Here is a 25,368-nt window from a genome sequence, read left to right as displayed (position 1 = left end):
GCCGGGAATCGAAGTGCTGACCTTCCAATTAGAGGATGAGCCGCTCTACCTCTGAGCCACACCTGCACCAAGAGTTCTGAACCAAACTGATTTAAGAACTAGAGCTAATTTTATATTTTTGCCCCAATAAAAATATGCTAATGAAAAAGATATTAGGAATTGCCAAACATACCACAAAGTTAATGATTCTGATGAAACCTCATTAACCTTTAAGAAATCATCATCATCATTTGCTCTTATTCGGCCAGGCCATTCAGACAGGATGATCTCAAAATGCCAAAGTGCGCCTTTATTGGAGGAGTCTCACAGTATAGCTGGGGAAAGATAAACATTTTCTCACAACCAACTCTTTAATATCTACAACCGCTGAGAACTGTTAACCTTTACATAAAACCGTTTATCAGTAATCCATTCTAGATCCGACTTGTTTGGAGACCATATTCAAATGTCACTCTTTTGATGAAATTCATTTCTGCAGGAGTTGTTGCCTTCCCTGAAAAGTGGTCGTCAAAACTGTCCTATTGTTCATTGCTTGAAGGCCTCACTTTTGGGAAGCTCTAAAAATTTCCAACGCCTGACGGCAACTTTGTATTTTTCTTTGTCACTAGATTCTCCCAAAACCTTCCGGAGGATGACTCTCATAAGAGTAACAGTGTTTGTTTCTTGGTTCTCCGACAGTACCAGGTCCAAGGCGTCCCCAACTTTCACCTAAATAAAAACAGAAATATGACAAATGAGGGGAAAATACACAAGTGGAAAGACTTAAAAATTTAGGGTAGGTATGTGTAACATGTAGCATCACTCACCGATTTACTTTTCTTGATGAGTTTGTGTCCATTTAGCCTGAGCTTGTTACTATAGAAGGCATCCTCAATTTTACTGTTGAAGGATAAAAAAATAGTTTGCACTTGAGTTCAAAAAAGGAGAGGGATTTAAAATCCCTACTGATAAGAAGTTACATTTCAACATGTTTATGCAATAAAACTTCCCCAAATACTAACATGACACTGATAGTATTATAGTTAGTAAAACTATGACTGTCAACCAATATGTCGTACAAAAACTGCAATCTATTTAGCTAGGACAGCATTAATATTTGTTTGTTTGGAAAAAAATGGCATGCAAAGCTGTGAGGGCAGCCAGCAGGCAGTAACTTACTTGCGTGCCAAGTCTAGGCCGGCTTTCATGATGACATCATAACGAAAGGACTGCACATATTTTTCCATGTCTTTATAGTCTTTTGGTAGATTTGGGTCCTCATCCACCTCATCTTCATAATCACTGTCCTCGGGGTCTTTTGTATCCTTATCTTCCTCATCCTCCTCCTCGTCCTCCTGTGCTTTCCTAGCAGCACCTTTCTTCTTGTTGCCTTTAAACCTCAGATGTTGGACAGACCAACTCCTGACAATGTCTCTGCCACGGAGAGCCGGCCTGTGACAGCCAAGTGCTGGGAAAGCCGAGCAGCCCCACAGCTGGCGAGTGTGGATGGTCCTGGGACACCATTCAGCCTGCCTCAATCCGTATCCTGCAGCCAGCAGGTGGCGGGGGTTCAGCTGTCCTAGCTGCCTCATGGCAAGTGCCCGCACCACCAAACTCTGCATGTTGGCACTCCACCCAGTCACTAGAAAGACATAGACGGTTAGGAAGAATTGTGCTCAATTACTGAGCTTTCTATGAAAATTTAAGTATACAAGTCAATATATATCAAAATGTTTGTGGTATCAACAATATCTGCTAACAGACTGAATTATTAAAATAAAAAATATACACTCAGCATCAAGAGTCAAGGCTTCACAATAATTGAGTGAGCTATTGCCACCAGGAGTCTATGTTGTAAATTTCCTCTTAAAATAATATGTTAACTGCTAGTTTACAAGGTCAAGAATAAATTATTAAGATTAATATTTTAGACTTGCTTTCTTATAATGTTCTATTTTAATATATAATTTAACTATTCATACAAAAAAGTGTAATTAAATTTGATACACATGAAATTTTCTTGTTTGACTGTCCAAGCACCTTTGTAAAGAACAAGTTAAGACTCTTTTTTTATTATATTATATTATATTATATTATATTATATTACTTTATTGTTCGATTGTTCAAGCACCTTTGTAAAGAGAAAGTTAAAACTCTTTGGATTATAGTCTGCAACACTATCCAACAAAATCAAAACCCTTCAAAGTAAAAGCCTCATGTTGTTTCTAGCCCCAGTTTGTCATGTAATAATACATTTATTTACATTCAATAATTTTTTTTAATTTTCCAATTTTGTGATAATTATTGTGTAAACAATGATCACATGAAATGCACAAAGCTGGGTTAACTATTTATATTAAATTGTTTTTTTTTCCCCTTCCGGAAGTGATGTTTTTGTGTTGACAGTTATTTCTACTCGTCTTCAGCCAACAACAAAGATTTGAAAGGTAGCGCTACAATAGTTATTGAGTATATTATTCTGGCTTTTAACATTAGTTGCTGTTTTTGTACCTTTATGCAAATGGTGTCTCTGCTTGATTGGGTTGGACATTTTTCAGGCTGAAGTTTAAACCGAGCTGAAGCAGATACGGCTGCTAGCTAGCTAGCTTTACTTTCCTTCAGGGAGCTCGTGGAGTCATTATTTCCGTCCACGTGCAACACACCGCGAGCTTGCTAACTAAAAGAAAGTATCGCCTGTTTCACTTGGTCGCCAAAAGTTAAACATGGAGTTGTTAACGCGCATTCAGAGTTATAGTCCACTCACCTATAGAGTAACCTTTCATAGCCTGCTACAGTTCTTCGTCGGTACTTCTGACCGGGTTATTTGTTCACCAGCTGCTATAAATGTGCTGCCACCTACAGCACCGGAGGAGGACGACATTACCGGACCCAGCTGTTCAGAGGACGTCAAACAACACTGTGAGTTTTAATGTTTTTTATACATAACAGTTAGACTTTATCAGCATTTCTTTTTATTGTAGCATGACACTTTCCAAATTCAGTACTAGTTATATGTTTATCACAAATGGCAGAGCAATCCGTCACACTATGTCAGCCTTTCTTTGTCTATCTCTTTACCAGCAACAACGTTAGAGCAGCCATTACTTAAATCTTGATAGTAATTGAGCCAGAATTAATAAATAAATAAATAATACAGGATACCAAAGTCAAACTAGCAAGTAAATAGAAGTTTTTCACAGCAGACATTTTGACAGGAAAAAGGACAGGTGTAAACATTAATAACAACATGACTTGTCATAGAAGGAAAATCGCTGGTATTATTAACGATGGCTTTACTCTATTCAGATGTCCCGGTAGGTCATGACAGTGCCACAGTGAGCCAGCATGTACAATAGACCTTTTTCACTGCATGTATGTTAACTTTTCATATTGTGAAATGAACAGGTGTATTTATCAACACTGATGATGGCTGCATTTCACTTGAGATCCTGATATTGTGCATGCTGGCTCACTGGAATAGCTTATTGGGAAACTTAATGAAACTGAGCCATCATTGATGTTATCAGTTTTATCTGTGCTTTTCCTTCTATGACAGGTCAAAATGTTTGCTGTGAAAAGGTCCATACAAAGAAACATTATCATTATCAACCTTTAGCCTTATTTATTTTCATGCAACGTAATAGATAGTTTTATAGCTTATTTTCTTTTGATGAGGGACTGTACTTTATTTTTCAGAGTAGGGAGTGACTGGTGTGCAACTTACGTTGTTTTTTTTTTTTTTTTTTTAAATCATGACCCTTTCTGGAGCTACAGATATTTTACTTTAAGTTTCTCTTAGTGACTTGGGAAAATGCATGACCTTCCCTTCATACATAACTTCATAATAACCATGTTTCAGTTTCTGGCAATGATAAATTGTGTCATTTTCGAGATTTTTAAAGAAAACATGCCTTTCAACCCTTCTTGTGAGAAGATACTTAAAGGAATACAAAATATGATCATTTAAAGTTTAATGTCACTCCCCTTAAGGCAAATTGAGACACATACTTGATTTGAAGTACCTCCCCCCATTTTTCACCACCCCCTCCCCTCTCATAAATAATGAACAGTCCCTTAGCAATGATCAAGGTTAATAGTTAATCTTGTTTTTTTTGTTGGAGGAGTACACAAGTTTATTGTTTTGAAAGTGTGTGCTCATCTAATTTTCAAATATATTTTATCCAATATTTTTTATTATTTATATGCCATGTTTTTTAGGATTTAAAAGTAAAATTGAAACTCCCTAGACAGCAAAATCAATTCAAAGTGTAATGTACATTCATATAAACTCAAATTGTAACAGAAAGAGCAAACATGCTCTGCCTTGTATTTACATACAGTATTTAAACCTGAAACATTTTTAATAATCCTTTCCCACACTGTAGATTTTGACTTGTCATAGAAGGAAAAGCACAGGTGTTACTAAGAACTTTAACGGTGGCTTTGTTCTGCTCAGGTGTCCCAGTATGACAGTGCCACAGTGAGCTAGCATGTACCATAGACCTTTTTCACTGCAGATATGTTAACTTTTCAAATTAGGAAATGAACAGGTGTATTAACAGCATTAACATTAACAATGGCTGCATTCCATTTGAGATCTTGGTATTGTGCATGCAGGCTCACTGGAATAGCTTACATGTACTCTTAATGGAACAGAGCCATCATTAATGTTATCAATTTTCATGTTTTTTTCCTACTATGCAACATCAAAATGTCTGCTGTGAAAAAGTTATATACAAGAACCCTGAAACAAAAGCTTCAAAAATAATTTAGCCATCATTAATTTGAGTATTTACACCCGTAAATATCCATAAAACATGTCTGAGAATCCAAGCAAGCAACATTTTTAAATATACATGGGTTTTCCCCAAACATTTATTGCAACTTTTATTTTTCCAGCATAAGATGAATTTGAATACATATTTTAAAAGGTAATCAAGTTATTTATACAGCCCCTTTGATTATAATTACAATGAGAACATTTTTAACATTTTACACAAAGCTTTAAGTGGTCGTGTATTGTTCAATATCTTATGCATTTTTCAATATATCAGCTTTAATACTTTATTATTTTCAAGGTAATTTACATTAACATTCAGCTTCACTACAATTCATAATGTCTAGTGTCACTTCAAGTGCATAATACTGTGTAACCACATTATTGAAAACAATGTAAGAACAACATGTTATTTGCTAGGATGTATACAGTATGTTTCTGTTAAATGTTGTAAAAAAAAAGTCAGTATTATAAAGTTTGTACAATGTCCATGTGTAAACATAAGTGCATTTACATCTTTGCATATACTGTCTGCAAACTCATCTTAAAACAGTCAGGGATCCCTCAGATAAATCAATTATTAGCATCCAAAGTCTCTTCAGGGAACATTGTGACATGTAGGTGTGCTGTGCTCTTTGTCTGAACACATTCAATATACACTGGAGAGTGAAATCACTGTTTCACAGATACAAAATGGAGCATTATTCCTTTACTATAGACACAAATGGGTTCATACTACAATGTATCATATGCTGGTGGTTTACATTCATATTTTATGGTTATTAACAAATTGTCTTAGCATGCAAATTTCAGCATGGATTTAATGACCTTATGATCTTTTTGCAGTTAATTCACACTGTGGTTTGTTGTTTAACGAATGATAATGATTCACCTGTTCCATTGTATTGTAGACTTCACAAGATTAATGTGATGACGTGTTTATGTGCTTGAACCACAGTTTCCGGCAGGTTTTATCGTGGCAGTAGATTCAGAAAAAAAAGTCTAAAAATGTACTCTCTTATTTATCACTTGTAGTCTGCTAAGCTGAGGGCTCATACAGTGTTAGAACTCAAACAGTTTTCATGTTTCTGGGTCAGTCAAGACAAATCATGTGTCAAATGTCAAAGCAAGAATTCAAGGTCCACTGTGTAGAATTTAGGGGGATATTATTGGCAGAAATGGAATATAATAAATATATAATAACATAATAAATGTTGTCTTTAAAGGATAATCAACAGAAACAAAAGAATTGTTGTGTTTTGTTACGTTAGAATGAGTCGTTTAAATATATACATAAGTAGCGGGTCCTTCTCCGTGGACGCTGTTTACACCGCCATGTTTTTACAGTAACCCAGAATGGACAACCACACACTGGCTCCAGACAGGACCATTCGAGGTTAGCAGCCATTTTTTTTTTTATCATGAAAATGCTTTATTCAGTGTTTTAGCTGCTTTAAATCACCTTATACGAATGTTTTGAGAGGAGTAGAAGACCTCTGCAGATAATTGGGCTCTTTGTAAAAACCTCCTGAAAGTCTGGATATTACGTTATTCGAGAAAAAAGGTGAGCACACATTAGGTGTTGGGCTTGCAGTACGTCAAACAGCATCTGGGAAACACTGATTTGTAGGATTTTTCGGCTCCTGGTAAAAACCTCCTGAACAATGAAACCTGAGGGAATTTTAACAGGGAGAAGTTTCAGCTGGTTGCAATCTGAAGTCCTCACCGCCAGATGTCACTAAATACTTCTAAATCTTACACACTGCTCCCTTAACAATAAACGCTTTTCAGACTCTGTTTTTTTGTGCCCTTGCAGATATTAAAACTTTGTAATTGTGTCATCACATTAAGATAATTTCAACATCCACTGCGGACGCTTTGTAGAACAAAATCTTTCAAAAACATCAACTGTAAACATTAAGTTTAGGTGTAAGTCCATCATCATCCAAAAGCTGCCATATACAGTAGCATCAACAGTCAGCAGTCAAATCCATTGTTGAAGAAGCATATCATATCAAACTCTTCATCCCACAGTCGTCTCAATAAACCAGAATGGGATGCAACCACAAACCAGGTTTGCTCTGAGTAAGAGACACAAGTCATATTTCTCTCAATTAGAACAGCTGTTATTAGTATCTCTATGTCACTGTTCACCTACACATAAAACCCACAGCTGTGGGGCACCTGGTGGTTCAGTGGATAGAGCAGTGCCCCATGTACAGAGGCTGTGTCTTCATCGCCGCACCACCGCAAGTTTGAATCTGGCCTCTGCCCTTTGCTGAATGTCTCCCCCTCTCTCTCTCCTGCTTTCGGGTTCACATTGTCCTATCAATTAAAGGCAATATAAGCCAAAAATAAAAAATAAAAAACAAAACAAAACAAAAAAACACAGCTGTAAATAAGCTTATACCTGTTTTCTTCACTTGTCACAAGGCATTCTGGGGAATGCAGAAAGTCCAAACTAAAGTAGATGAGGCATATTGATAAAAGAAAAAAAAGTAGATTCACAATTTTAAAAAAAATCAGATTACAATGCTTTGCACAAGTAATGCAAGTTTTCAAACATCATAGATTGGTATAACAGTGAGTGAGAGAATCCAGAGTTCCTTTGTCTCTTTTGGATCGGAGGTTTCCATGTTGACTGATGTCTCTTTGTGACATGCATAAACTTGACACATTTCACTGATATTCCTCCTTTTAACTCTTGAGAAGATGGTATTTAATTTCACAGTTATTGCTGAAATTATATGACTTGTTGGCTCAGTTGTGTTTCTGAGATTTCAGAGAATGAATGAGGTGTTTCGACCTGCCCATCTTGTCCGTGGCCTCTGAAAGGGTCTTATGAGGTAACTGCAGCTTCAGTTTCACATGTACGGTCCATATGAGACCTTAAAAGGTATGGCAATGATGTACAGTGTAACAGTCTGTGTCTGCTTTGAAGCCAGGCAGATGAAATTTTTCCATGTATCCTTGTAGGTTCACATACCACCATCGCTTTGTTCTCCACACATAAATCACTGTTATTGCTTTGGTGATTCACACATTCAGGATTCAGGCATTTGATTCAGATATTATGACAATACAGCACAAATCTGTGTATCTCACATGAAGACTTGTTTGCACACTCTTGTTGCAAAGTGTTTGGATGCTACAGAAATGCCACCGTCAGTGACTGCATAGTCATAAGGAAGTCTCCACGCAGGAGCCATTTCTATGGAAAGACCTGTGGTTGTGGCAGTTCTCGCTACAGTGAACAATGAGCACGGGGTAGCAAAGTGCGTCCTCATAGTCTGGGGGTTCCTCGTCGTCTGTGGTGAGGCGCTCTGAGAGGCAGCGGGTGTTTTCGCTGGGACTCTCCTGGTCATCCAAGCTGCCGCTCCTCCAGAAGCAGCTGCGCTGGGAGCCGTAGCGCCGCGCCAACGAGAAGCGGCTGCCGCTGAAGGGGATGCGGGAGCTGGCACCAGTACAGATGCTGAGGGCGCTCCTGGAGAACACTGAGGAGCAGCTGATAGCTCTGTGGCAGCGTTCACAATTCTGACGTATCCCGCTGAAACTGGACGGGCATTGAGCCAGGTCCATCAGGCCAGCCTCTGAGTAACTGGGCACCAGTTGCTGGTTGGACCGGATATGCCATTCCAGTTCTGTGCTGTCAATGGTGTTAACGCGAGGGATACGACGCCAATATGGTCGATCATCACATGGGGTCACAGGGAGGTAATCATGCCCAAAGAGCTTCTCGACACGATAGTGGACGTATGCAGTGTGATACTCTGTGAAGACTCTAAGAGGCCAGGAGAACGTGAGGAATGAGGCAAACCAGAAGACATAGTGGGACAAATACCAGGGGTGGTGGTCCGGGTCCGACAGCACCATGACGTACTCCTTCAGGTCAATGTTCTTCAGGTGCATGCCCTCCCTGGCTTCCATGTAGTCATCAAGACCCTCATTGTCGGTGAAAAACCTCGCTCGTTGCGTCAGGTAGGAGTTCTCGGACTCTACATTGGCAAAACTAAAGCACTTGGTGAACCGCATCTTAGTAAGAGCGGACTTCTCCAAGCCCAGCAGCTGCTTTGAAACATCTTTAACGCCGCAGTGACTGTAGTCAAATTCAGCCTCTGCCACATGAGTGTTGACACGTTCATGGTAAACCTGGGTACTAGTGTAGGCGTCCCCATTGCGGTAGCGTGTGACTTGTCGTGTCCTGCGAACATAGTGATAGCTGATGGCCTTCCACCAGATGCAGGGTTTGGCTTGCTGCATTCTTTGGATGCGCTCGTAGATGCCCTCCACATCTACTTTGTGCTGCAGCTCATTCTTCACGTGACAGTGCCAGCACTCCACCAGATAGACTAAGTAGAGCATGCCCAGCAGAGCCAGAGGGATGTAGATGTAGCCGTCAGAGCAGGGACTGTCATGGTACATCATGGATTTCCCTTTGAAGGCACTGTCAAAGGTGAGACGGGTCACCTTGGTGACATGACACCAAACCATCGCTCCCATGCAGCCGTACATAAGAACAGACAGGAGGAGGCATTTCCAGAAACTCTCCCGGCAGAGGGACTTGCTCAGAGATTGCTTCAGGGGTCTTTGCTGTTGACAAAACAAAAGAGGAAGTGATAAAAACTATTAGCATATAAATGTATGACATGGGCGGACTTTTGGCTTTAACATTGAGGGGGCAAACGGTAGTTTGGAAAATTTTGACCATCAATCACCTAATTTCTTGCATTCTGGTGAATTTTAATGGACCAGTTTGAGCATTTTTTGCATCAATTTATGGTGTAAATGTAGTTTATTTTGTCAAAATCAAGGCAATAGTGAAGGCAGTATTTACAATCTAAAAATACACAGTCGCAATCAAAAGTCCTGCATCCATTTTCTAATCAATCAACAAATAATTTCAACTGCACTTGTATGATTTCATTTGGCTTGTGGGCAAAAGTCCTAGTTTCTAAAGTAATTACTAATTAAGGGGAATCGGGTGATTATAGTGGAGTAGTAGAAAGTGTCATGAGATTAAAATATTCAAGTAGAGTAAAAGTACTTCATTTATACCACTTCAGTAAATCTACTTAATTACAGAGGTGAATGTACTTAATTATATTCCACCAATGAATAAAAGTCCTCTGCTACTTGAATGCTGGGGAGAAATGCACATGTTCTAAATATTAAGGGGCATGACCCCCCCCCCATTTGTGCACCTGCCTACCTACTTGAAATGTCGTTTTGCTTGCAACATCTGTAGCACAACAACGATTGACAGATTTGGACTTCAATTTCATGGATTGGTAATGAAGCCATAATATTAACAGTCTAGCAGTTGAAAATCTCTTGTAAAGACAGTGGATAATACAAAGTTATTTCAGCTCTGTGGACATTTCATGCCATTTTAAGTGCTGGAGATGAGTTATCCTGAAATCAGAGCCACCTGCTCTCAAGAGCAGATGATAGATGGAAGACAGGTAAAGATGCTGGGATTACCTATCACGTGTCCCAACCATTTTACTCTAATGTAGGCTACAAGATCATAAACATGTTCCTTTGGCAAACTAACCAATGATATTATTCGTAACCCCAGATTCCTGGTAAATAATTCACCTGCGGTGTGTGTAACATTCTGCACACATGGATCCATGAAAGCCCTGCGCCAGGATCTAACAAACATAACAACAGACATTTTCTCATATAAGAGATGTTAGGATATCATACCTCCTCCCTGGTGTCCTCCTCGAACACGGTGGTCGTACTGCTCTCACTCGCTGTCGCAGCCGATGCTGGAGGGGACATGGTGCTGGGAAGCTATTGATAATAATGACAGGGCGTGGAGTAGGAAGAGGAAGAGATTTCACTACCTTGCTCTGCAGAAACCCTCAGCAGAGACGAGCTACTTGCCAGACGTGCATCACATCTGTTATCATTTAGAGGCTCTCCGCCCTAAGAAAAGACGAGTCGACGGAGGCATGTTGTTCCGGCGGATGAGAAACTAAAAAAAAAAAACAACGATGAGGTGTCTATAGGAAAGCCCGCATCCTGCCCTCTGCTGTTTAGCTGTCAGTGCCGCAGAAACATGATCGTAGATTATGCTGTAGCCTATTAGCTGGTAGTCATTACAAAATGAACATGCCCTGCCCCTCGGGGCCCTCTCTCTCTCTCTCTCTCTCTCTCTGTGTGTGTGTGTGTGTGTGTGTGTGTGTGTGCATCAGTGTGTGCAGGTGACGGCGCCGTTAGCGGTGTGTGCAGAGCTGGCAGGTTCGCTGTCCGTGGTGCTGACTGAGGCAGGTGAACGGTGAGATGTTGTTGCGTGAATCTGTCACTTAAAGGGGAAGTCCACCCTAAAATAGAGTCTTAAAGTGTGCAGTGAAAGTGATGAGGAGGCGGTGAAGACATTATCTTAAAGATGACAGTTTTTGCTAAGATGAACATCGGAGCATCAAGATTTGAATTGCAGATCAGGTGACTTTATTTTGAAGGTGGTCCATTACAGTGATATAGGCCTATACATGATCACGACTGCATCTGTCTGCTCATTGACGTTTTACGATATTGCATACAAAGGAGTTTTATTTAAAATGTTTAACTAATGAGTTGTGAGTCAAAAAATGTCGCTGTATATCTTAATAAAATCAAGACGGTCTAAAGAAGCTTCAATAGCTACTTCAGAATAAAAAATGTTTCGATTTTGGGGTGGATTTTCTATTTTAAACCTTACAAAATAAAATTACCACAAGCAGTATAATGTTAGGCTTAGAATGCAATACAAAAATCACAAACTATACAATCATGTAGGATCATACTCTGATTTGGTGGTAACTTAAATACTTAAATAATTAATGAGGTCATTTATTAATCATTGCTCCACTATATGTGTAAAAAAAAAAAAAAAAAATTAAATGGCGTTAGATGCATTGGATGTCTTGTGGTTTGGTAAAGAGCAGTGGTGAATGAAGTACTCAGATCCATTACTTGAATACAAGTAATAGCAGAATGTAAAAATACTCCACAACATGCAGTAAAAGCATCACATTCAACATGTCACTTAAGTAAATGTACACAAATATTATAAGCTACTAATCAATATAAAATCCTAATCAACAGCTATTTTGATAATCTATAAAGTATATTTTAAATGAAAATTGACCTTGTTCCAGCTTTTAAACTGTCATATATGATAGTAAATGGAACGGTTGGACATATCAAGACATTTAAAGAATTCACCTTGTACATTAAGATATTGTGATCAACTTTTTTTTTCCTATTTTCTAAGATTTTACATGACAAGTAATCAAGGATACAGTTGGCATATTAATAAAAAACAAAACTCACCATTTAAATGTTTTAGCTTGGGGAGCTAAAAAAAATACATATGTATATATAAAAAATATGTTTTGTATCTGCAAATAACTAAAATACTGGTGTAAAATGTACATTTACCTCTCAATTATTAAGTATCAGTAAAATGCAAATCCTTAAAGTACAAATAGCTGCTCTGTTGCCAGCATTCCAGATTCTAATTTTGTGAGCTTCAGTAGTGCTTATTTAACCTTCTGTATCATCCAGCTTATTATCACTTTTTTCAGTTTTGATGTTTTTCTGTAAAGCTTTGGAGAATACCATAGACTACTTTGCAAAGTGTTGGGGCCTAAATGAAGCCTCATGAAAGTACTAGAAAGCGTCTTAAATGCTGCTTTATCTCATTACGCTGAACGTAGGTTATCACTTTTAATGTTAGGTGTCTGATAAAACAACAGTGGAGCAAAACACATAACAGCAGTGATCTACATTACTGTGAATTCACGATTTCATTTTTACATTTTCATATGGAAAATATATGTGATTCATTGCCACTGTGGACTGTAGTATTTTTATAGAGCCAACTAGGAGAAAAGTTAAAAACTGCAGCATCTCCTTATGCAGTTGCAGTTCGGCTGTTACATCAGTAATGCTCTTCTGTGTTATACAGAATGTAAGATATTCTCAAAAACTTTTGTAAGTATTTAATAAATGTAACAAACAAGGTGTGTACCAAACATAAAATCTACAGCAATACAGCAATGAAAAATGAGTATACATCTACCCCTTAAAACAAAGGAAGGTTTCTTACAGTTTATGGAGTTATGGAAAATAACATGAAGCACATCCAATCACATTATTAAAAAATACTTTAAAAAATGCATGCATGCTCATATAACTCAGCTTTATGCCATGAAAGAGCCTCCACCAAATATCAAAATCATATGAAATGCTGGATCAGTTATACATACAATATCTTTAAAAAAAAATACAAAAAATATTTTCAGAAACCCAGTTGAAGTCTCAGAGGGTCAAATGAACTTACATGTTTAGGTAATTTGTTTCGTTGTTTAAGCTACAGGTTACTTGCCCTTTGTGATAATCAAGCACCATTTAGCAGTATAAAATCTGTTACATATATTTTGTTGATGTTTTACATGTATAAGAGTACAAACAAATGTTCAAACTATTATAAATGTATGAACTTTAAAGACACTATATGTTCATACAACTAAATTATAGTTATTTACTGCATTGTTTTTGTCCATATTGGGTGGATGAATATGACTAAAGGAACTTAGACATACTGGACCATACAGCTCTACTCCTTATAAAATAATAGTATCGATTAAAAGAAGACAGCAAAGTGAATTTACTTTAACCAGACCCTTGTAAATTAAGTGAGGAGTCCTGGTGTCGACAAAATTGTCGGACAGTTTTCAGCCACAGGTCTGTTTCTTCCTGTTAACCACATCACGTGAAACTGCTACTTCCATACTGGTTACTGCTTTTCCCAGGGTCTCCTTTTCTGATGACGAAGGGAACCCTTAAAGGGAAGAAAAATAAAGGTTATGATTGAACAAGCACCTCACTAAGTTTTATACTTCTATTAGGGATTCATAGTTTTTGATCATCTTTAATTCTGAGATGGCCACATGCATAAAGAAACACCAATGAATTGCTTTTTTAGGCTCAAATAACCCAATCAGAACAATGGTAGTAACAGAATAACAACTCAGGTCCACCTGTACCAGAGCTACTTACAGAGTACATGTTGGAGAGGGTGTTGAAAAGTTCTTGACCTGCGCTCACTTTGTTCCTCACTCCACGTATGGTCCCATTCTTGCTGCAGATATTGATCCGTTTGTTGCTGAAGAGCCTCTCTCTCTTGGCACTGGCGTACAAAAGCAGGTCATCAGGTTCACAGCCGTTGTCATCCAGAGTGGTTTCCACCACCAGACCATTCAGGTGACTGTTGGCCTCGCTGGAGGTGGCAGGCGAGCTCCCCTGCTCTGTCTCTGGGCTGCTGGTGCAGTCAGAGTCCACTGAGTCCGACACTGAGCCGCTCCAGGCCGTTTCATCCTTGAACACCTCCGCCAAGACCCGGCCGCTGTTGGCAGATGCTACTCTAAACCTAACTGTTTTCCCAGCCTTTTCTTTCTCCTGTTTCACTTTTGGCCCCTCCATTGAAAGACAAGACTGTCTCACATGTTCACATCCCATTCAGAAAAGCCAGACATGCTCTTTCAGGCTAAGCCATAGTGGCGTGCAATTATCAAACAATAATATCCCCATTGACGTGTCAAAATGGGTTGAAAATACCCCGAGTACAAAAACTAGACACCCAAATGGTTAATAATACATGAGCGTCTGCCATGGTAACAGCTAAAACAGGCAAACAGTAAATTGAGATAACCATGATCAATAATTGATTAAGGTTAGTTTTCAAACAGCAGATAGTCTGCAGACCTCCGACTAGTCTTTCCTTTGAACAAGTGCCCTTAAAGCAGCACTGATAACCTTATGTGCACTCTGCTGCAACCTTCATTACCCCTGTCTGTGCCCGAAGTAAGAGTTATTTATCAAATATCTACCAATTTGCTGTAAAGATGACATGATAGGACTATAGCTACACACTCTTTTTGTTAGTGTCATAAATGGCACTGATGTTGTGTTTTAAGAAATGTATTTCGGCACAAAAGTATGAAATCCATAAAATCCTCATAATCATAACGACTTTAATTTCCTATTGTCAACATTACTCCAAAAAACGTCAGTGCATTCCCTCATATTGTATGACTGACAAATCCAACACCCAAATCCATTCATTTGTCACCCTGCAAAGGGACGCACAAGGTTTTTCTGTCTGAGGCCACAACAAACTCTTGAACTGCTCCTGCATCACAGCAGACATGGAGTAGGCCTATGTGTTTTGCTTTCTTGAGAAATTAAAAGTCTTTCCCAGCATTTAAAATCTATTTTATTTTAACAGCAAATGTGTTGTTATTCAACAAACATCTAAAAAAGAACTCAGATTTGCAAAGATTCAAAACGCTTGATTGATTTATCTCAACTTGTAGATTCAAACTTTGTAATTAATTAATTATTTTTGCGTAGTCTTGAAACTTTGATCAATTATGCAATCTTTGTGTTTATAATTTTCTTTTTATGTATGATTGTTGCTATTCAATCAAAATAAAAGTGCAGTAGGTTTAACTATATTTGTTGTACATATTGTATAAATTTGAAAACTAACTCACATTTGTTTGAATGTTGATTCATGTAAAAAAAAAAGTTCAGAAAAAAATCCGCACACAAACAATTAATGATATGTTGTGTGTATGTCATATGTCAGAGATATGTGTCTGTATTTGTATTTAAGGCATGCCGTCTATTGCAGTGGTATTCTGCATGTATTTGTGTTTTGTTTTTAGCCTATTATAATGCAATAGCTACAAAGAGCATGCAAATACTGCCTCAAAGACCATTCAACAATAATACTGCCTCTAAAGCTGATGACCTAAAACTAATAATCAGTCATACTGAAAAATATAGCTTGTCAGTTATCAGACAGTAGATCAGTAGATTGGTCTCTATAAGCGGATTTAGTGTTTTGATAGTGCATAATTATTTTGTACAATTTGCAACTTTACATAAACTGATTAACAATTCCTGTATTTCGCTCAATAGGAGCAAACCTGTAATACCACTCCACACCTGCAGATGGCAGCAATACCGCTATTGATTCACCACCACCGAAGAAGCCGGAGGACCGCACGTGCAGCACAGTGTCAACATGGGGAAAAAGAGGCAGAATAAGCAACTTTTCTCAAATTTATCCAAAAAACAGAAGAAACACTTGAAGGAATTCGGAGAGGAGCATCCATTTCATGATGTGTAAGCAGTACAGGAAACTCCGTCCTGTTCTTAAAGATTAATGAAGCCACTTTTATGTTAGCCAACTAGCTAAGTTTCATTCAGATAAAGTTTAGCCAGATATAATGGGTAATGCTAGCTACATGTGGTGGTAAAAAAATATATAACAAATATTGTTCGAGGGAGACCATTCACGAAAACCGAACTTCATACACTTACCAAAAATGTTATATGATATGCAGTTTGTGGTTCTTCCCATGATAGCTCTGTTCATTTCGTCTCGATAAAGTGCAAACAATAACGTTACCTCACAGCTGAGAAGATAGACACCACAAAATTAAATAATCACTTAAAGGTGCTCAGTGTGTTTCTTTACTGTAGATAATGGCTTATTCATAAGAAACATTTCTAAATGCAGAAAAGTACAGGAATATGAGTTGCTTAGGGTAAATGTTAGTTTCACGCGGGCACTATTCATTGCCTACCCTGACTGCAAGCTGCCTTAATGAAAAGAAACATGCTTTTTTTTTTACCAGATGAATGAAACTCTCTTTGCACACATTGTATAATGGAAATAGATTGGGTTTACAGCTGTGCAGTTACAATAGTTGATGCAGGTATGCTTTTTTTTTTTTTTACTGTAATGTCTGACGGTTGTGTCATATGACCTCTGATCTGTCTGCTCTGTTGAACATGAATCTTCCACTACACGAGCATCTAAAAAATATAGTCATAAACTTAATAAATATGTTTTTAGGAAAAAAAACTTCAGATAGATGAGTCTTTCAGGCCTTCATCAACGCTCCCATGGGCATGCACTTATCTCTTAACCTGCTCTCAGACTTACTGCCTTGTTCTCAGGCTTATGTTGTGTATTTCTTTCTCTTTGTAATTTTATATCATAATATCAACAAGTGACAGAGACCATGGATTTTGTTAATTAGTCAGGTTTGTGGTCTTACAAAGACATTGGTTGTCAAAGTGACAACATTTCTCTCTCTGTTTTCCACAGAGTCAGTGCAAGACCTGAAAGAACTGAGATACTGGAACTGGTGAGTATTTTTGCACAACTCATGATAATATTAGTCATGCAGTTTATGTGATGTGAGACTGATGGTTTTAGCAACTGTCACTTCATTAGAAAGTCTCATTTATATTTACAAACTTATGCATTGCAGCATGGACATCGGTCCTCGTGTGAGTCAGTATGCACAGGACCACACGTCCAGTGTGTATCTTTGCCCATGTATTGATGTCTCTGATGTATTACTACAACCGCTGAGAGCTGCTTGTTCCTGTCTGTCAGTTTGTGTTTGGTCTGGGTAGATTGTAAAGCTGAATAGCCCTTCTGGGATACATTAAGTTGTCTGAATCTGAATCTGGATAAAGATGAATACGTTTTATCAGTGACAGCAACAAGGACCTCCTGTCTGATCAGATGTACATAAAATACATTTTAAACTATCCAGTCATTGATGTACTCCAGACAGCTTTGTCATGTTTTACCTTTAACAATATCCTAACATTGCAAATGAATAATTGTCTCTCTGTCCTCACCTCTGTTAAAGCCAGCAAGCCCAGAACATTCTGACATTGAGCCTGATGAGCTGGAGGATGAGGAGGAGGAGCCAGAGCAGAAAACAGCCTACCAGAAGCTCCTTTCAACTCTCAGCCAACCCACCAATAATGACCAGAGTGAAGAGGAGAGCACTGATGATGAAGAGGACGAAGAGGAGCTGCTTGTTGAAGGTGAGTTGTTTAGTTCCAGCACACAGTATCAGCCAACATATTGCAGGCGACTGAATATTGTTGTGCTTTTTATCGTAGGGGACAGCGATGGAATTGGTGATGAAAGCGAGGAAGGTGATGGAGATGAAGGAGGAGAAGAAGAACCTGATGATGCCGACGAGGCATTGACTGAGGCGATAGAAGGGGAAGAGATAACAAAGAAAGATGCAGAAGCTGAGGAGTTTGAAGATAAGGAGCATGAGTCCCAGTTCTGTCTGGAGACCAACTTCATGGATGAAGGCGGACAAGACGACACTGAAAGCACTGCAGAGCAGAAAGATAACAATGGTAAGATAATTGATTACAGTTCTGTCAAATATATCCCCACATTCCCTGCCAGGTAACTTTTAAACCCTTGAAACCTAAACAGATTGGTTCTAATTCTTTCAACACGGGGATAATGCAACAGGCACATTATTGGGATATGGGCCAAAAGTTTGCAAAGAAAATTGTAAAAATGTTTCCAAAAAATTACCTAAAAGAAAAAAAATTCAAAACAAACAAGAAAATGCCCTAAAAATGCTGAAAATAAAAATAATATATATAATTTTATTTTTGTAACAGAATTTTAAATATAATAATTATAAAAAAATATTTCCCTGGACATTTTTCTTCATTTTTTAAATTTGATTTTCTAATACATCTCCCCTTTTTTATTAAAACTATTTATAAGTAAATTCTTGTCACCTTTTACTAATTTCTTGCAATTTGTGGTATATTTCTTGCTCGGGTTTCAAAGGGTCAAAGAAAGCAAAGTAAAAGAATCAAAAGAAACTCCATCCTGGAGTTACTGTGGTGTAGATTCATGTAATTTCTGATTGTTGTAGAAGAATTTAGTTAGATTTGAAATATGGAATAAAAGATACTTTTGAAAAAACAAAATAGAAAACAAATAATAAAAATAATGGTACTTTTATTTAAATATTTTCAAAATAAGTGAACTTGAAAGTTGGAATATATTTTTGATTGAAGCATGTGTTACAGTTTTTATTCTGTGTATGCAGACATGTTTGTGCAGCATTTGAACACAGAACTTAGTGACGACGATGTGCAGAAGATAACATCTGGCAGCAAAGCCAAGGCTCAGATCACGGTAATTAGTGCACAATTTGACAAAATGGAACTGCTTTTTTAAAATTTTATTAGAATAAATTATAAGAAGTCTGCAGTTTATGTGCTTTACTATGTTTGATTTTCCACGCATTTAGTGGCCAAAATTGGGCAATCTACTCTGTACCAGTCCCCTGGAAAAGTTTGGAACCATCGGCTCACAGAAAGACACAAACCTCCCAGTTTTCCACAAAGTTTTGGAGACCCGCTGGAAGGATCTGAACCAGATCCCTGACCCTAAAGGAGTGGCTGAGGAGATCAGCCCACTGCAGCTCGAGCTGCTGGCTCTTATGGGCTCCTACAAGGACCTCTACTACCCAGAGACCTGTCCTCTGAACCAGGGCCCACAGGTTTGCAGTGCATACTGCCTCCACGTGCTCAACCACGTACTGAAAGCCAACTCTGGGGTCCTGGCCAACAACGCACTGCTGAGGGAGCAGAAAACTCAGGCCAAAGCTGGAGCTGAACCACAGGACGAACCCAGAGACCAAGGACTAACGCGGCCGAAGGTAAAGTGTGGGACACGTTATAATCAGCCTTTTAAAGAGCTATATTTAAAAGTGTGTGAAATTCTGGAGAAAGATAGTTAATGAGTTCAGTCTCATTTAAATACTGACACTTTGGGTTGATGGTTCGGTCCTACTAACAACTCCAGGTCGTCCAGGGAATGACGCTCAATCAGCAATAGTCTATCTTCAGAAATGCATACTAAACCTTTAATGTTTCTAAACATCGCCAATTTTAATTTAATTAATTTATAATAAGAATTAGATCTTGGTCTGGATCACACTTTTAAAGGTGCTGTAAAAAATAAAAGGTATTGTTATTATATTCTTACTTAATACATATAATTTGCTGGAGATCTGTGCACATTTCTGTTTAAGGGTCCTGTGCCTCACCTGCATGGCTGATGATCAAGATAAACATTGTACAGGTTAAGATTTCATTGAAATTTTGTTTTACTATTAAAATGCCTTTGTCACAAAATAATTCCAAGTACCTTACCAAAAATTGGGACAATCATTAGTTTTACCTGTTGTTTAGAAGACTCCTTGCCTTTGTGTGAGTGGAATTAATCATATAGTCGTTCAGTACATTAATGCTACCCGCTATCACTTTTCTAAACATCTCCAGTTGGCCACAAGTTTTCAAAAACTCAATTTTTATTTTTTTTTCTGCCGTGTTGTAATTATTGCTATGAATGTTTCAGGTCGTGATTCTCGTTCCATTCCGAGGCCGAGCTCTGCGTGTCGTCCAGACGCTCATCAGCCTCCTGGAGACCAAAGGGAAGAAGATCGTGGTCAACAACAAGAAGAGGTTCAAAGAAGAGTTTGGAGAGGAAGAAGATGACAAACCACCCAATCTGCAGAGACCAGACGATTACAGGGCCATCTTCTCGGGCAACGTGGACGATCACTTCAGGATAGGTACAGTTTCACAATCAGAAGTCAGCCCTCTTTTTGATAATCTAGATCTCCATGTCTGAAGTCTTGCCGCTGTCATCTCTCCTCATCAGGCGTCTCCATCGTGAGGAGCAGCATACGTCTTTACTCCCCCTTTTATTCATCAGACATCATCATTGCGTCTCCACTGGGCCTTCGCACGGTGCTGGGAGCAGAAGGAGAAAGTAAGAGAGACTTTGACTTCCTCTCCTCCATCGAGCTGCTGGTGGTGGACCAGGCAGATGTCTTACTCATGCAGAACTGGGAGCACGTCCTGGTAAGAATACACATCTGTTCAAAACGACACATTATTGTGAATGGCATCTGTTCAGCAGTGTTTTGTTTTTACGGTTAGGGAGGATGTGGCGCCATCTGCTGTTCAATAGCCATTGTAGAATTTGATAAATCACAACATGTTAAAATTAGGCAATTAAGTAAGTAAACACTATTTTTACATTTCAGATTTGACTTTGTGTTTTTGAAGGGATACTATTTTTGGATCCTGATTGGTTAAGAGAGTCACATTTAAAACTCAGTTGTAAAAAGTGCTTTATTTTCATCATACATTAATTGCTTTTTTATTTTTTTGTGTCACATCAAATTGTTTGGCCCGTCCCACATGGGATTACAAGAAACAATCATTTTGCAAACATCTTCCAGTCTTGCATGTACAAAACGTGGAAAAAGAAAAGAAACCCAAATAAACTAAAAGCAAAACAAAAAATAATATCCAAAATATACTGTTCACAACAGAAACTACTGAAGATTTACAGATTATCTCAATAGAGCGCTTTTCTCTCTTCTCCCAGGCTTTCTTCAGGCTAATTTATAATTTATGTGTTTGAACAGCCAACCCAGTCTATGTGCATTTTCCATATTTACAAAATTAATATGAATGTTTATTCTAATAAATAAATCAAACTTTGTTTAGCAAGCACATTGGACAGATCCACTTTTCCTCCTCTAGATTAACCAGTCCAGTGGCAACAGTTAGCAACAGACTTTGCATTTTAGAAAAAACATAAACAATACAATTCTTCCAACCATATTCACTTTTTATCATCAGAAAAAATAATTATCTTTACCAAACCAAGCCTTTCAAAAGTTGGTATATAAGTTGATGTCATAAAAAAAAATCACACCATCCTCTCCTCTGCAGCACACGATGAAGCACATGAACCTGCAGCCACTGGACTCCCATGGAGTGGACTTCTCCAGGGTGAGGATGTGGAACCTGAACAACTGGGCCAGACACTACAGGCAGACGCTGGTGTTCAGCTCCATCCAGGACCCACAGATCAACAACATCCTCACCAAGCACTGCGCCAACTACCGTGGACAGGTACTTTATACACTAAAGTTAACATTACACCTGCTGCTGGGACTGAACATTCAGTACAGACTGTAATCTAGTTGAACACATTACTCTGAGGCAGACATGATCTCATAGGCTGAGTTAATCCTCAGTGGTTGGAGCAGCAGACACACTAAGTTTTTTTTTTTTTGCTGTAGTCAGTTGGATATCTGAGGAAAGCCCTGATCCAGCTAACTTTTTGTGATCAAGACTGAAAACAAATAAATAATTTCCATCATCATCGTTGCTGTTGTGATGTAGGTTTTTAAAAGTTAACTTCCTGTTTGTTTTTTTTGTCTCAGATTGCCACAAAAAACATGCCAAAAACAGGTTCCATCTGCCAGGTGCTGGTTCAGCTCCCTCATGTGTTCCAGATGTTCTCTTCTGACAGCTTCATGGACCATGATGCTCGGTAAGGTCCTCCCACAGGTGAACCATGTCCTGCCATCACAGTCAGACAACTTGTTGACTCTATAAGATAGCACAGGTGGTTTTAAAAGCTGCGGGGGAAATGCTTTGTTGCCATTGATTCAATGAGCTTCACTGTAGGCTGCAGCTTTTAGCTTATAGCCCTTTTTACACAGAGATTGTGCTATACAGCCCCTACTGAGTCCCAAAAGACTAAAGACCCTTCTTTATTCCTCCGAATAAAGAAGCAAGAAGCTGCCAAATAATGAACCAAACAGCTGCAACACTCGGCTCCTGTGTGTGGTTTTAAATAGCATCTGCTTTTGTGGACCCAAAAGGGGCATGACGTTTACCACCACAGCTTCAGCCTCTCGTATAACATAAAGCAAATGCATCAGCACACTTTCTAAACAATGACAATGACATAACATGTCAATAACAAAACCTGTTTTGTCATGCTGAAGACAGCTTGTTAGCTAACTGATAAAAAAATGAAGTCTTATGAGTGCAAGTGGTATTTGACTTTCACCTCTACTGTGCCCCTTTGACGCAAGCAAAAATACTTTTGAAATTGAGCGCACTGCTATTTTTGTTTTTCTACAGAACATCTACACATATACATGTGTCACATATCATCCTGAACTCATTCTTTACATATATCTCTCTCACTGCATTTTTCCCCTTCTCAGTTTATTAGGTTATGTTGGTCCTTTCACCTGTTTTACAAATCATTTATATGAATTGTCAAATGGGCATTTCTTTTGTGTCTTTCTTGTTTTTATGTCATTAGCACGTCTTCTCTTCTCTTAAATTTAAAAAAATCTTAATAAATGCAACAGCTCAACAGATCTAGACAAAAGCTTAGTAGATCCAAACAAAACGCAAAGCTTTTTTTATATCTGCTGTTCCCAATCCTGCCTGTAGGTTTCAGTTCTTTTTAGATAAAGTGCTGCCGCAGTACAGGGACTCGGTCATGTCCCACACTCTGATCTACATCCCGTCTTACTTCGACTACGTCCGGTTGCGAAACTACATGAAGAAAGAGGAAATAAACTTCACCAGCATCTGCGAATATTCCAGCAAGTCCGAGGTGTCCCGAGCCAGACACTTCTTCCAGAAAGGGGATAAACAGTTCCTCCTCTTCACTGAACGCTTCCACTTCTACAAAAGGTCAGTTATTTTTAATGTTTCATCAGGTAGCCCAGCATTTGAAGGGTTCTGTATTTGAGTTGGGTGGGGTTTTGTTCTTCCTCCCAGAAACTGGAGTGCGGGGTCACTTAGCTAGTCAAGCTCTCCTTTACCAGGTAGCTGTAGAGTTTCCCTGCTGAAAGTCATTGGTTATTCACTGGATCAAACTGGACGACCCTGTTCCTAGGCCATCAGTAGTAAAGGGGTTAAAGACAGTGCTCTTTCTTACTGTTTTAAGAGTTAACACATCACCAATTCTGATAATGTGAACAAGACTGATATGCAGTCCTATCTTCAGAGATCAAAAGTTAAATGCCTTACGTCAGTTGTGTATTTGTGCAGAGTCAAAGAAATCAGGTTTGAGTCACATGATGGCAGTCATACACTGTAGCTTTTTTATTGTAGTCTATTGGTAATAAAAAAACAAATCTGTATGTTTGTATTATCAATAGACTACAATTTGAGCCTAATTACAACTATATCTGTCAGTAGTTAGTGGTAATTTGTTTAAAGTCCAAGTTAACAGTTTTCTCAGTTCTATCTATTAATCTATTTTAATATGTGAGTGTGTTTGAGCAGAGTGAATGGAAACATTTTTTTTTTTTTTTTTTTACAGTAAATCTCGTATGTGGACATGCAATGACAATAAAGGCATTCAAATTCAAATTCAAATGCACATAATAAAGAAGAAATTAAATCAAGGCATTAAATTAACAGGGAAACAAAAAAACACAGAAAAGATGTAAGCTGAAGCTTAAGCTTATTATAAATACCCTTCTTACTTAGCATAGTCAAAAAAACAGAAACAATGACAAAATTCCAAAACATATGGCACTAAATAATACTATACCAAGTTTTATACCTCTTTAACACCATATTTTTAAACATTTTTATAAGTCTTAAAAATCATTATTACCGTAGGCAGTAACATTGTTTTGGCTGTGTGTTGTGCCTGCAGGAAGCTGTTAAATCTTTGTATTTCAGTAATAGTCAGTGTAAAGCAATCATCAGAAATGATTGCTCTATTGTTCTGGAAAGTGCAGAAAACATGTTATAAGATTATAAGTCTAGGCCATATCATTTCCATTATTCTTTCATACTCTTCTTTATTTGTGTAACAAGTGTTAAATCCCCTTCTGTGTGGTACAAGAATCGTCTTTAAAATCTTGAATTTAACTTAGTAACTCTCACTTCTGTTATTTAGATACACCATTAAAGGGATCCAGAACCTGATATTTTATGGATTGCCCTCCTTCCCGCACTTCTACAGCGAGGTGTGTAACATGCTGGCAGCGGGGGGTCAAGGGGAGGAGGCCAGCTACACCTGCACTGCCCTTTACTCCCGCTACGATGTCCACAAGTTAGCTGCCATCACCGGAGCTCAGCGAGCCGGACAGATGCTGAACTCCAATAAGACTGTTCACCTCTTTGTTACAGGAGGGGAAGATAAAGCTTCCTGATGGAGCTGGACAGATTAAATATGGACCACTTATTAAAACTATGCCAAATATCTACTGTACATTATTACAGTAGGATGACCCCGGATTGAGACCAGCTAAAAAGATGTTGAATGCAGATCCGTTATCATGGAGTACCTGGTTTGACATCAGAAAAGTTTACCACTTGAAGGTGGAGATGTTGAGAATGTTTTCCTTCATATATGGACAGTGTAACAATTACCCTCATTCCATCTACCTCACATCATGTTAGATGTGTTGTAGATGGAAGCTGTCCAGAAACATCAAGCCACTAAGTGAAGAGATCATAAAACGGTATATTGCATTATAAAGCTTGTTGGTGATAACTGATAAGATGCATAAAAATTCCATACGTTTCCAGATTCAGCATACAGTAGACGTATTTTATTATGTTGAATATCTAACCACATCTACAAGAGTTCATATTTGTAGCAATACCTGTTCTGAAAGTGCTAAAAAAAAAGATCAATGTCAGTTTTTATGTCTGTTATTATGGTGGCATAAACAATATAAAGTGTTTCAAGTTAAACACGGATATGTTGCCTTTTGTCATTAGTGCGATATAGCTGGCTGCTTGGTAAATATTTAAGGAATTTTAATCCAGAAGAGTTTTAAGTAGAACTTGAAATACTAATGCTCTGGCAAACAATGCCACAAACATTTTCTGCAAATTGACCA

At 38.3% G+C, this 25,368-nt stretch overlaps 4 protein-coding genes across 5 annotated transcripts; 1 reads left to right on the top strand and 3 right to left on the bottom strand.

Moving 5' to 3' along the window:
* Positions 1-263: 263 nt before the first annotated feature.
* mtres1 (mitochondrial transcription rescue factor 1) lies at positions 264-2,891 on the bottom strand. 2 transcript variants are annotated; one of them, XM_042501493.2, is made up of 4 exons: positions 2,744-2,891; positions 1,159-1,621; positions 807-879; positions 264-708 (listed from the first exon to the last, which is right to left on the bottom strand). In XM_042501493.2, exons 1-4 carry the CDS (start codon positions 2,760-2,762, stop codon positions 526-528), a joined length of 738 nt encoding a protein of 245 aa, XP_042357427.1. In that variant the 5' UTR covers positions 2,763-2,891; the 3' UTR covers positions 264-525. The 2 variants fall into 2 exon arrangements, with proteins under 2 accessions (XP_042357427.1, XP_087944068.1); XM_088087942.1 differs by lacking the exon at positions 2,744-2,891 and adding an exon at positions 2,491-2,728.
* On the top strand, positions 2,388-25,223 carry utp25 (UTP25 small subunit processor component). Its single transcript, XM_042500753.2, has 14 exons — positions 2,388-2,426; positions 2,815-2,898; positions 15,737-15,943; positions 16,935-16,974; positions 17,491-17,671; positions 17,750-17,998; positions 18,715-18,803; positions 18,919-19,329; positions 20,031-20,247; positions 20,337-20,539; positions 21,422-21,604; positions 21,919-22,028; positions 22,949-23,194; positions 24,417-25,223. The coding sequence occupies exons 3-14, from the start codon at positions 15,843-15,845 to the stop codon at positions 24,670-24,672; spliced, it is 2,286 nt and encodes a 761-aa protein (XP_042356687.2). The 5' UTR covers positions 2,388-2,426; positions 2,815-2,898; positions 15,737-15,842; the 3' UTR covers positions 24,673-25,223.
* LOC121954150 (transmembrane protein 151B) lies at positions 2,917-10,948 on the bottom strand. The gene is made up of 2 exons (XM_042501491.2): positions 10,466-10,948; positions 2,917-9,346 (listed from the first exon to the last, which is right to left on the bottom strand). The coding sequence occupies exons 1-2, from the start codon at positions 10,541-10,543 to the stop codon at positions 7,937-7,939; spliced, it is 1,488 nt and encodes a 495-aa protein (XP_042357425.1). The 5' UTR covers positions 10,544-10,948; the 3' UTR covers positions 2,917-7,936.
* Positions 13,687-14,233, bottom strand: grxcr1b (glutaredoxin and cysteine rich domain containing 1 b). The gene has a single exon (XM_088087943.1). It carries the CDS (start codon positions 14,231-14,233, stop codon positions 13,739-13,741), a length of 495 nt encoding a protein of 164 aa, XP_087944069.1. The 3' UTR covers positions 13,687-13,738.
* Positions 25,224-25,368: the final 145 nt, after the last annotated feature.

The sequence above is a fragment of the Plectropomus leopardus genome, chromosome 14 (genome assembly GCF_026936395.1).
Source record: "Plectropomus leopardus strain MGB_pleo_1.0 chromosome 14, ASM2693639v1, whole genome shotgun sequence".
NCBI classification, from domain to species: Eukaryota; Metazoa; Chordata; class Actinopteri; order Perciformes; family Serranidae; genus Plectropomus; species Plectropomus leopardus.
The sequence above is the reverse complement of the archived record's forward strand: the minus strand, read 5'-3'. Positions and strand labels throughout refer to the sequence as shown.